Source organism: Haemaphysalis longicornis, unplaced genomic scaffold, assembly GCF_048455015.1.
Source record: "Haemaphysalis longicornis isolate Haplotype H1 unplaced genomic scaffold, Haemaphysalis longicornis Haplotype H1 scaffold_5, whole genome shotgun sequence".
NCBI lineage: Eukaryota > Metazoa > Arthropoda > Arachnida > Ixodida > Ixodidae > Haemaphysalis > Haemaphysalis longicornis.
In genome coordinates this window covers 40,137,074-40,149,680 of record NW_027526385.1, presented here as the reverse complement: position 1 = coordinate 40,149,680, position 12,607 = coordinate 40,137,074, and the positions used below count along the sequence as shown (strand labels likewise).

At 42.8% G+C, this 12,607-nt stretch overlaps 1 protein-coding gene across 6 annotated transcripts in view; it reads right to left on the bottom strand.

The window, feature by feature from the left end:
• The window catches only part of LOC144138088 (uncharacterized), a 67,500-nt gene that overhangs the window by 52,134 nt on the left and 2,759 nt on the right, over positions 1-12,607 (bottom strand). For 4 of the 6 annotated variants that reach the window (XM_077670180.1, XM_077670178.1, XM_077670174.1 and 1 more), the window contains exons 2-3: positions 6,615-6,995; positions 1,249-1,751 (exon numbers count right to left, since the gene is read on the bottom strand). In XM_077670180.1, the coding sequence (XP_077526306.1) occupies positions 1,249-1,751; positions 6,615-6,883 (772 nt within the window). In that variant the 5' untranslated portion in view covers positions 6,884-6,995. Of the gene's footprint in view, positions 1-1,248; positions 1,752-6,614; positions 6,999-12,607 lie in introns of all 6 variants that reach the window. The other 2 variants (XM_077670175.1, XM_077670177.1) reach the window with 1 other exon arrangement.

Sequence of the window (12,607 nt, the reverse complement as noted above, 5' to 3'; positions counted from 1 at the left end):
CCCACTCAGAAAATTTCAGGGCCTGTGATCAGAGTAAATAAGCGCGCAAGTGGTTTTGCTTCGTGACAAAGGAAAACAAGAAGGCGTAGGAGCGCCGCCTCGGGAACGCTAAACGAACTTTCCACTATTTTGCAAAGTTTCCGAGAAGCGGCGCTGGCTGGCGGACACGAAAGCACGCTGGAAGGCTACGGAGCGGGAAAGGGTAGGAGAGAGGAACAGGAGAGTGGCTGTTTGGCCATTTTTCGCTCACGCGTTAGGCAATGTTTATACAGGCGGCGTTGGTTCATGAATGCTCCCCCAGCTTTTTTTTTCATAATTTATATTTAAAGGTTTTTTCTTTTTTCTTGGTGTTTTGCTGAGACTGTTTGAATTCAAAACTTGGTTAATGTTGCCTGCATCTCCTGCTTTGTCAGCAAGAGTATCAGCTGAAACTAACTCAGCAAGTGTTGCTGCAAGGCAGGATGAACTATATACACGCCCACCTTTGCACGTAAACGCAAACACAGATGGAGCGTATGAGGCACAGCAAACATGCAATGAAAGGCCGTCCACACACTAGATGGAACATGCAAGATAGAGAACAGAAGCCGGCTTTCATGGGATTGTATCGTGACATGAATTCTATTGAGGAGTGCTGCTCCCAATGTTGCTTCGTAATAATGAGCATCCACAACTCGTAATTCCACGCAATACACTGAAACTTGATTGTTACAATGTTTCTGTACATTTTTAACAACTAAAATTCACGACAAACACTTGAAATTCTTGTGAAAAGGCAGGGCCATTGGTTCTCTCCAGAAAAATCAAGGGTTTTCAAGGACCCTTTAAAAATTCCAGGACTTTCCAGGCCTTGAAATTTACACTTCTAAATTCAAGGGTTTTCAAGGTTTTCAAGGACCTGTGCGAACCTTGGGCTTTAAGCCGACACAAAGCTACATGCTAAATAAGCTGTGAATAGCATGGAAAGCTGATATCAAAACAAGTGCAATAAAGCATGCACATCGTTTGTGCAATCAAAATATTACCACACAAATGACTAAACGAGCTAAACGAAACATGTGCTGCAAAGTGTTACTGAGTTCCTTGCTTTGTATTTACTACTAGAAACGAGTCATTTGCAACCAGGCACGCCACAACAGTAAAAACTTGGGACAGCCGTGCATACAGAAGAGAGAACAAAACAAAAGTTTACGAAGCCATGAACAATAACAAAAACCCCAAGAAAAACCCGGTGGCAGCCAGACTCACTCTTATCAGCGGGCTTCTCAATGGCGATGACCTGAACATCATCGCTGGTGTCCAGTGTTTTGTCGGCTTCCACCTCTTCCTCGTTGGCTACAGATGGCTCGTCAACCGAAGCTTCCACCTTCTCCGGCTCGGATTCTTCCGTGCAATCCATTTTCTCGTCGTCTTCTTCAACCTCCACTTTTCCGTCCCCTTCCCCTCCCTTCCCAACCACCTCGCCACTCGCTTCCGGCTTGCTCGGCGGACTTGTTTCGACTTCTGCCTCGTCCTCGGCTTCCGGCTCGTCCTTGTCCTGGCTCGCATCAGCTTGCTCAGAGTCATTGCCAGTGTCCATTTTTTCAGCTGGTTGTGTCGTTTCTGCAGGTTCGACATCGCCGGCGGCGTCGCCTTTTTCACTGGCCGAGTCTGTGGAAGCGCTGTTGGAGCCAGAGTCGCCGGGTTTGGGAGTCGAAGTGCGGGCGGGTGCTTCGCTGACACTGGTTTCTGCAGGCTCCTGGGAGTCCCCCCTGGAAGGCCAAGTCAAAGCCGATTTCCAGAATCAGCCTAGTTTCCCCTCATGTAAAGATCTGTTTCCACAAGCCATGCTCCCTCATCCCCCTTTAAGTAGGCACACTGGTCTTAAAACTTTTTTTTTTGCTTTCCAACCAATTTTGACAAAACTTAATCGGCTTTTTCCTTTTTTTTTTTTTTGCCAATTTCAAATATCTAATTAGTTTTGATGTGAGGTAAGTGGTTTCCAAGTTAATTAAAAATCTTTCTTGATTGTTCGTGAGAAAAATAGGAAAAAGACCATTCAACAAAAGATTACCAGCAAGGCACGAAAAGATACCAAAGTTGTCGAAAATGAAATGTGGGAAGCAGTTTTTTTTTTGTTTTGCAATCACAGGTTTACATCAATTCTAGCTTCTAGGTTTGAACTACTCCTGCTAAACAATTAAAAACAATGCTAATTAAACAACTACTGAAACCCAAAATGCAAAATCTGCTTCCCATATTGCATGGTTTAAACATTCAGATCATTTAAGATCATTTAAAATGATCTTTCTAGCTGCACTACATGCTGGGATGCACCTCTCAAGAATTTTGTATCACTGCAATACCAGTCGTGGTTTGAAAAAGGGGTGAATTATGGGAAAACTTTTTTCTTTGTTGCAATCGGGCCTATGATACTATTCCACGTACGGAATTTTTGGAGGAAAAACAGCGCAAATCAAGAGAAAAATGATACCTTACAAAATGCTTTTTTTGGGCAATTTTTCAGTCCCAAAGATCCATGTGCCCCCTTAAACGAACACTGATTTAGAACTGGATTAGGCGACACCAATCCCAGTTTTGACGCTTTATTATTTTAACGGCTTTCACTTTGGCTGTGTCCAAAGCAACTTCTGAAAGATTGCAATAAAAGAAACGGCTAAAAGCTGCCCTTTTTGTCTATACATTAAAAGCCTCCACACAATGCAACTCAAAGCATTTTCAAGCTTGCGCTAATGATGAGCGTGTAAGCTGGAAGCAGAGATAAAGGTTCAACTGCTATCGAAAAAAAAAAGGAGGGAAAGAAAAGAACAGAAAAACATCCTATAAGTCTGCTTGGCAGCAAAAGAAATATGAAAAGCTAGCTTGTCAGGCACATGTCACTTAAAACTAGTTAAGACATATACTACACTTGAAACTTCACTCCATCAAAACCAAAAAGAATTTTGCATGGCCCCATTTGAAGGTGCAACCAATCATAAAGAGAACAAACAACTTGCTAGATTCAAAAGATTAGACAGCTAAAACCTCGCTACATTTTTGTACAACAAGAAACATTGCTGCCATCACTCAGGAAGCTCTGAGTTTAAAGGAGCCATGAAGAGAAAATACAACTTCGTGTAATTTGAAAGAACTAGGATTCAATATCTCACTCAGCTCCATTACAGCCACAAAAGATGTTTTTTTAACGAAAAAAAAGCAAGAAGTATTTAAAAACTTTCAAATTTTGCGCCACAGTGACGTGTTATGAGCAAGAATGACGTCATACGGGCCAACAATAAAACATAATTTTCAGTGCGTTAACTGCACGTTAGCATTCAAGTGATGCGGTCAAATGGAACTAGAGGCCCAATTACAGACGTCCAGTCATGTGTCGTCGCGACAGGTCAGTTAGGCGGCCGCCAATCGCACAAACAAGGTTCCGTGACGTCATAGAAAAGTTGCGGGAAATTGGCTAGGGGGTCGCGACTGCTTCACACGTTTTCTTTAATATCTTCGTTATTTGTTCGAAGATTGCGATGATATTGGTAACATTGTTATCGGGACTAAGCAGTCTTTCTAACAAACCCAACTTGTATTTTGTCTTCATGGCTCCTTTAAGGGGGCGACTTTCAAATGACTCGCTCACTATGGTGTTAATAAGACGCAGTAAAAGTGCCGTGATGTACTTCGAAAGCAGCCAGAAATGGGAAGTCAGTTGTGGTACGCCAGTGGCTTTGTCGTGAAGAAACCAGAAATTAGGAATCGCCGATAGAAGCTCACCTGAATCCTCAGTACCTCGAGACCACCAAAAAAAAAAAAAAAAAATCACGATAATGAAAGTAGAAAGAAAGGACAGATTTGTTCCCGATTCCTCAAACTTCATCACCACAGCTCACAAAGCCACTTGTAGTGCTCCACCTCTAATTCGTATTTCTTTTGCTCACTGTATTTCACCGTAGCTGTTCACTGAGCCTCTCACCACCAAATAACATCGTTCTTCACTTGAGACAAGGGTATAAGCTGCAATCCCACAAAAATATTTTAATAACCGATTAATTGGGCCACAGTATCAGAAAACGGCACAAATTAGACGTAGTGCAACTTAAATACGGGAAAGTAACTCGTGATTTGACATGCTTTTTTTTTTCCTGTTTTCCTCAAAATTTATCTTAAAACTGGCATATCGTTCGGACAATGCAATCTTTTGATAGAACCAATGTTGTATGTTGCCTGTGTGGTATCTTTACTCTGTCCTTCTGGATTCCTTTCCCTCTTCAAGCCTAAATTAACAAAAACATGCAACATTTCTTTCCTTTGTTCCCTTGCATGAAGCTTCTAAATAACCCCTGACAAGTAAACCTTTAAGCAGCTTCATTTTTATAATAATTAAACAAATTTAAACAATCATTTACAATAATATTGACGGTTTTACGCAGCCACCGGCAACTTTCAAGCCTGTTCATGAGCCAAGCCAAGGACAACTGGAAGGTTACTGCACGGTACATCATAGAACGCGCTCTGAAACGCAGCTCGCCTAGACACTGGGGCAAGTTTTCCCCTTAGATTATTATAGAATTGAACCTCTTTATAACAAAATAGTATCAGGACAGCAAATTAGGTTGTTATAACTAATATTCATTGTAACAGTAGAGGTAAAAATCGGCTATAACCAATCGACAATCTGGCTCGCACTAAAATACTTGATACAAACATGATTTTAATTTTATAGCACCGAACCCACTAAAAACAAGGTAACCCTTCTCTTTCTCCTTGTTGCATTCGAAGCTCAATGAACCGAAACATGAGTACATGAAATTACAACAGAATGAAGTTCACTTGACAAAACAGGCACGCGGCCTTATTTATTTGATGAAGGATGTGGTCTTCGTCAGACAGAATTTCGCTAACAGAATTTCTGCAACCTTAGATTTCGACCAACCTAAAGTACAAGCAGGGTTCCGTAAAGGCTATTCAACAATGGACCATATTCACACGATCAATCAGGTGATAGAAAAGTGCGCTGAGTATACTGAACCCGTATATATAGCCTTCATAGATTATGAGAAAGCATTTTACTCGGTCAAGACCTCAGCAGTTATTCAGGCATTACGGAACCAGGGTGTAGATGAGCACTATGTAAGAATACTAGACGATATTTAAAGTGGGTCCACAGCTACCATCACCCTCCATAAGGAGAGCAGTAAAATACCTATAAGGAAGGGCGTCAGACAAGGAGAAACAATCTCCCCAATGTTATTCACAGCGTGTTTACAAGAAGTATTCAGAACGTTGGATTGGGAACAGGTGGGAGTAAGGGTTAATGGAGAATACCTCAGTAACCTCAGATTTGCTGATGACGTTGCCTTGCTAAGTAACTCGGGGAATAAATAGCAAAGCATGCTTTCCGCACTGGACAAACAGAGTAGAACTGTGGGCCTGAAAATTAATATGAAGAAAACCGAAGTAATGATCAATAACGTCGGGACAGCACAGTGGTTTGAGATAGGTGGCGAGGCAGTGGAATCGGTACGCGAATATATCTACTTAGGCCAAGTTGTGACCCTGGATCCCAACCATGAGGCAGAGATAATTAGAAGGGTAAGATTGGGGTGGAGTGAATTCGGCAGACATTCTCAGATAATGAATGGCAGCCCACCATTGTCCCTGAAGAAGAAAGTATGACGGCTGCGTCTTACCGGTACTCACCTACGGGGCAGAAACTTGAAGGCTCACGAGGGTTCAACTTAAATTGAGAATGACTCAGCCGGCAATGGAACGGAAGATGATAGGTGTAACATTAAGGGACAAGAAGAGAGTGGAGTGGGTCAGGGAACAAACGCGTGTTAAGGACATATTAGTAGAAATTAAGAAGAAGAAATGGACGTGGGCAGGGCATGTAATGTGAAGACAAGATAACAGTCGGTCATTAAGGGTAACAGAGTGGATCCCTAGAGAAGGCAAGCGTAGCAGGGAGAGACAAAGTTGGCTGGGCAGATGAGATCAAGAAGTTTGCAGGGATAATTTGTTCGCAGTTAGCGCAGGACCGGGGTCCTGCGCTAGGATCCTGGACCAGGGCGAATTTTTCTTCAACTGCGAAGTTTCTGAGAAAGCTGTATAGCTTTCCTTTGTAGCCGTAAGGCTGCATTCAGGTAGATGTCAAACCTTCCTTTGCAGAAACTTACTCCAGCTTGGGGATTTCCCCTAAATCCGGTCGATTAGGACAGGGGTAGTTGGAGATTATTGGGAGAGGTCTTTGCCCTGCAGTGGGCGTAGATAGGCTGGTGGTGATGTGGTGGTCTTCGTCTGGTGGCCACTCACAGCACTGAGCAGGATTACGTTTTTCACAGTATCCATGAACAAAAGGGCCTTTAAAATTCTGTAGTTTCGGACTACGGGGGGGGGTTTTTCCAAGTAGCTTCGTGGACTCCTGGTCAAATATTTCTTCATTATATCCTATATCGCAGGCAGCTCTCACGGTTTCACTTTCGTTATAAAAGAATATGTCAGTGAAATAAAGCGCGACTAACCAAAGTTTGCGTTTAGTTCACTGTAGCCGATAATTTGCTATATCCGTGTTCGTTATCACGAGGTTCAACTGCACTAGCATGAAACCATGGCAAGAATGACTCGCTCACCCGTCCTTCTCATCGCCGCTGGCCTGCTCGTCGTCCTCGCTGTCGTCCTTGGCCTCGTCCATGATGAGGAAGTCCTCGTCCAGCTCGGCGCTCGTGTTGATGCCCTTGGCCTCGATCTCCTCCTCCTCCTCAGTCCGATGGAGCAGGTCCAGGGAGTCCACCGGCGACAGCACCGGCCCAGAATCCTCCTCCCCTTCCTCCGGGTGGGAGGAGCCTCCTTCCGACGGCTTGGCTTCTCCGGCCGCTGCTCCCTCCTTTGTGTCGCCCATGTCGGCGGAAGCTAGGACGCGGCCGTCTCCGGTCGTAGCCGCTGGCGGAGTTGTCGGAGGAGGGGAATGGACTTGGCGGCAGGGGAGCGTGGGAAGTCCATCCTTAAGACAACTGCTTTAGAAGAGAAAAAAAACAGGAGGAGGTAATCTCATCAACATTTTCAGCAGCAACGGTATTCCTATTCCTGCACATTCAGTTATTCCTACAGAATACAAATTGGTCACAAGCTGTGTAAATGTTCTTTCCGTTGGTTGGGCATCGCTTTGCAACTTTAGCAGGGGCTAAATTCAGCATTTATTTTGTTTTGCACCTTTTTAAGGCGGTAGGCCCACTCTCGTAAGTCACCCGCCCCGGTAGACCAGTGGCTAAGGCGTTCTGAGCCCTAGTTCCAATTCCAGACCATGGCGGCCGCTTTTCTGATCGAGGCAAAAAGCAAAAATGCTGGTGAGTTTGAGGTTTCGGCCCACATCAAAGATCCTCGGGTGGTCAAAATTAATCCAGAGCCCTCCACTACGGCGCGCCTCATCGCCTGTGTAGCATCGGTGCGTTTACACCACAATCAATAATCACTCTCATAAGTCAATTCGATCTTTTTTAGAAATCCAATTATTAGTTTATATTTTGAGCATCCCCAAACACTCATAAGCACTCTAAAAAAAATCCTGTACCTATCATGATTATTTATGGAGTTGCAACGAATTTTCTAACCCTACAATTAAGAAACCAAATTTAAATGGTACTGTTTCTAGAAATCAACGTTTCTGTTATACACTACTGTTTGGAACATTTGTGAGTATCCTTAGTCTGTATCGTAATTAACAGGCATTCATTCCTATTCTTGTCTGTGCAATCATTATTCTTATAAAATACAAATCGGCGACAAGCTGCATAATTGTTCTTTCCATTGGTTGGGCACTGCTTCACAACTTTGGCAGGGGCTGAAGTTCAGCATTTATTTTGTTTTGCACACTTTTAAAATACCTCTGAGCATTCAGAAACAAGTTACGATAAACGTTACATTCCTATTATGATCAGCTTGGCATCAGAAAGGCAGCAGAAGGAAGTTCTGTCAATGTTTTAACTTTCAACGCCCCAGAAGTTTAGCAACAATGACTGCACTTAGTGTGCTGAAGTGTCAAAAACATGTCAACAGCTTCACCTTCACACAATTAGAGTTCACTAGCCAGCAGCCAAACGTCACTTCAGCTAGATGGCTGGCCTAAAAATAACTTCACTCATACAAAAATTCCAAATCATGGTGTCATTTCAGGGACTTGCTGGGCTTAAACGAAAAGTTAATTCCGGACAGAGTTTTGCACTCGCGCAGGCTTACTGTCTTCAGCGAACGGAACTGAAAATGGAATGACATTTGGCTCGGAGCAAGCTGGTTACAGCAACTGCTAAGTTGGGCGACCATGACACAACCTTGACTACAAACCTAGACTCGTAAATTTAGGGTATCGGGCTCCGGAGAAGTTCTCTAAAGCTTTTGCGAGCCCCAGGTGTTGTGAAGGGGGATGAAATCGCTACCACCTCAGATTCTGCCTCTTACATTGTTTCTCATCTCTCTAGGCACCTCCGTATTTTGCCCCAACAAGAAAAAAAATGTGGTGCCGAGATATAAATGCTCATTCCGCCTACAAAAAAACTCCATTGTTCCCTGATTAGGTAAGGTTAAGCCGCTGAGCTCGAGTCACCCAAGTCCTCGGTTTAAATGTCAAAACAGATTTTCTTTTTTTGCTGCATGTTTCCTAAAAACGAAACCACACAGCTTTCTTGTATGCTGACATTACATTAGGGTGAATGGCAACCATTGCACAGAAGCGTACTGTACCTCAGCATTTGCTCAAAGTTTCAAACTAACTGCCGCATCTGTAGCATACGCACTAAAGATGACTGTTCGCCTGCTAGAGGTGTAGGGTCACATCCCATTGAGGGAACAATACAGGACTGGAAAACCTGCCATAGTTGGGTACAACTTAAAAACGGCAATGGAAGTTGCCGCTGTGCATCACAGCAGCCGGCGGAAGTGTTGCGATACTGGGAATATTTTGAACATGGCACGAGCCGTTTTCGTGGATTTTTTTGGACTTGATCTGCTTATAAACTAATTCAGTGATGACAAACGACACGAGAAAGAGCGGACGATATCACGCATTCAAAACAATCTCCTTTCAAAACACGCGCGTGCATTCACATCCGGGTCGATCACTTCAGCGCAGTGATGCCGTACATGAGCTATTGTCGTTCTTAACTTGCTCCCAAGTATAGCTTTTTTCCACAGAACTCATAGTCCACAGACCACCGGTACGTAACATTCTTTTTTTTAACCAGTTAAGGGGAACACAAGTTACACTAGACAAAAAATCCCGTTTGTGCCCTACATTAGCATTAACCAAAAAGTTGTGTTAATCAATGTAACCCAGGATATATTTACCAAAAAAAAAAAAGAAAAAGAAAACACATGTTGGCCCCCGAAAACAGGTTATACACTAAACCTCTTTCATGTGAAGCAAGTTTTTTTTTTTTTTTTGTAGCTACATTAGTGAAAAGTGTTGTTAGGCTGGGTTGAGATATGCCATCTTCCCCACTCACTGGTGAACTTGCCCATTCGGCAAATTGCAAAAAGTCTAATGCCTGCAATGCGGACATCTGGTCCTCTCACTAACTTCTTAAAAGTAATTATTTTTTTTTTCTTTCTACTAAAGTAAAAAAAAAGTACACAGTTGGCATCTGATTGTGTGCAAGAGACTCGCCGCTACCACCACCTCACCTAATGGCATTTTTTTTTTTTGTTTTAAGCAGCACTTCCACAAACAGAAAAAAAGAGAACAGAACTAGTGTTGATGTATAGAAGACACAGCCATACATAAATCCTCCAGTGTGATTAAAATGCAGCTCCAGGGGATTAACGATTGGGGTTGCAACCCTGGGCTGTGTAACAGCTACAGTGGCAAGACGCTGAGGATAATTTTTCAGCTCTTGGCAATATCAAAGCACTCGAGACATTTTACCTCCAATTCTGACCCACCAAACACTAGAAGGAGAATTTGAAAAGTGCACTCAATTTGAAGTTGGAATCTCTTACTAAAGAAAAAAAAAAAAAAAAAAGGATTACATGTAGGTTACAATACTTAGTTCCCCTACAAAGTGGTGCATTTGAACACTGAAATAAAAGACAAATGAAAACAGGACATGGGGCACTGTAAGGGTTCAAAGCTAAGCAAGGAGATCTAAAACAATCATACCAAAATATACATTCAGAACTCGCCAAAAAATACAAGCATGCCAGAAAATAAGCCAACCCTACCTTTTAAAAAAAGATGCTACGGCTACTTGAGATGTAAACCTGCACACTGTTTCAAACTTGCAAGTTCTCATTCCAATATTGGCAAGCACGCAGAGCTAGACTTCCTCAGCCACTGTACTTGCAATCTGCTCAAATGGTAACTACAATAAATATGAGTTATTCAGAATTGATACAGCCCCTTTAAATTATTTTTCTTTCTGGTGCTTTAAAGGAGCCATGAAGAGAAAATACAACTTCGTTTAATTTGAAAGAACTAGGATTCAGTATCTTACTCAGCTCCATTAGAGCCACAAAAGATGTTTTTTAACGAAAAAAAAGCAAGAAGTATTTAAAAACTTTCAAATTTTGCGCCACAGTGACGTGTTATGAGCAAGAATGACGTCATACGGGCCAACAATAAAACATAATTTTCAGTGCGTTAACGGCACGTTAGCATTCAAGTGATGCGGTCAAATGGAACTATAGGCCCCATTACAGACGCCAGTCGTGTGTCGTCGCGACAGGTCAGTTAGGCGGCCGCCAATCGCACAAACAAGGTTCCGTGACGTCATAGAAAAGTTGCGGGAAATTGGCTAGGGGGTCGCGACTGCTTCACACGTTTTCTTTTATATCTCCGTTATTTGTTCGAAGATTGCGATGATATTGGTATCATTGTTATCGGGACTAAGCAGTCTTTCTAATAAACCCAACTTGTATTTTGTCTTCATGGCTCCTTTAAGGGTGACAAAAAAGAAGAAAAAAATTCTGGGTCCACCATGGATGAAACACTTAAAGGACGGACGAGATGCAATGCAGTGAAGCGATTTGGTTAAACTTCTTTTCTTCTGGCTGCTTCAAACTAATGATGCTACACGAATACTTTAGCTAAAGCTGGAATTTCACCCTAGTTGACCGGAATCAAGCTAACACTTTAATTGTTGCGCCATTATTACGGCAGGAAAGTCATACCCCAAAAACTTTTGGCCAGTACAAAAGCCCCCCCTCCCCGTTTCCAAACAGGCCCAAAGCCTAACAATCACCGTGCCTGCCACCATTCAATAAACAGCTTGTTTGCTTACATAAAATGTAAGAGGAAAAAGCCTCGTTGGAACAAGAATAAAAAACAAAATTTCTTCTGGACACTGCTTAACCCTAACCATGTTAACAGCTGTTGGCACACCTTCAGACATCAAACTTAGTTCAGTGCTTTTTCAAGTCTCTGGTATCCAGAAAGAACAAGCTCTGCCTTGGCAATCAAGCATTACTCCCAACATCCTTTTGCCTGATCGCTAACTTCATGCTGTTGAGAACACCACCAGTGCAGTGTCACACTGAACAATGTAGGGTCTTTGTGAGAATTTTCTAGGCCAAGCCAAAAACACACAGTTTGCAAAAAATTCTATGTACAAGCTTACGTCCTGAGTGAGGGTGAAACGTTTTGCGCTGGAAAGCTAGATAAAACACCTTTGTTTCTTGCTGCCATAACATATTTTTCTCACATTTAAAGGTAAAGGCTTATCCTTTGAATTCTTTGTGGTCGAGAAGGCTTAACATTGGCCTAGAAAATTTTGACAAAGCGTGTACATGCTTTGTGCTAGCTTGGTTAACACTTATTTTTTCGGGCAACTAAACAAAACAACACCTGCTCAATGCCAAAGATGAATAATACATTCGAAATTCTTGGTGCAATTAAACGTTCAAATATTTTCTAATAAACTGACAGCCAGTGGAGGGGATGGGTACACGACAAACCCAAATCGACAGACCAAAGTTGAACATCAATTGCTCCCCTTGCAAGGAAGGTTGCAAATTTTAACAAGTTCTCGAGGACAGAGATACAAACTTAATGCCAAAAAGGGCATTCCACCCGTACCTACTACGCCAGCACAAAACCTGGACATCAATGCCCGCATTAGCTAGCCCAGCTGTCAGAAAAGATATTATGGTGGGTGCAAAGCTGCCCCCAAGCAACACGATTAGGGTTGCCACCTGACCGGTTTTGGACCGGCCCTACCGGGTTTTTAGACAGCGGACCGGTTGCCGGTCTTTACCTAAAACCGGCCGACACTGGCCAGTTTTTTTGCCATCGTGCCGCGGTTATTTCCTTTTGACGTTTTGTAAGCGTAAATACAGCAACTATGACAATAAATATGTGTCGACAAGCTGTGCAAAGACACGCGAGCAGAGGAAATACGTGGCCGAGCGCTATTCGGGAGACGGCAAGTGCAGTTATTTTTCAGTGCAGCACATTCACAGCAATAGCCAAAATCTCAATCACCTTCAGTGCAAACGTTATGTAGTTTTCTATGTAGGAAAACGCTACAAGAAATTGCATTGCACATCAATAAAGATAGAAAAAACGTGGCGTCTTTTTTTCAACACAAATTCAAACTTCTACTCCCCCCCCCCCTTTGAACGGCCAGTTTTTTTCTTC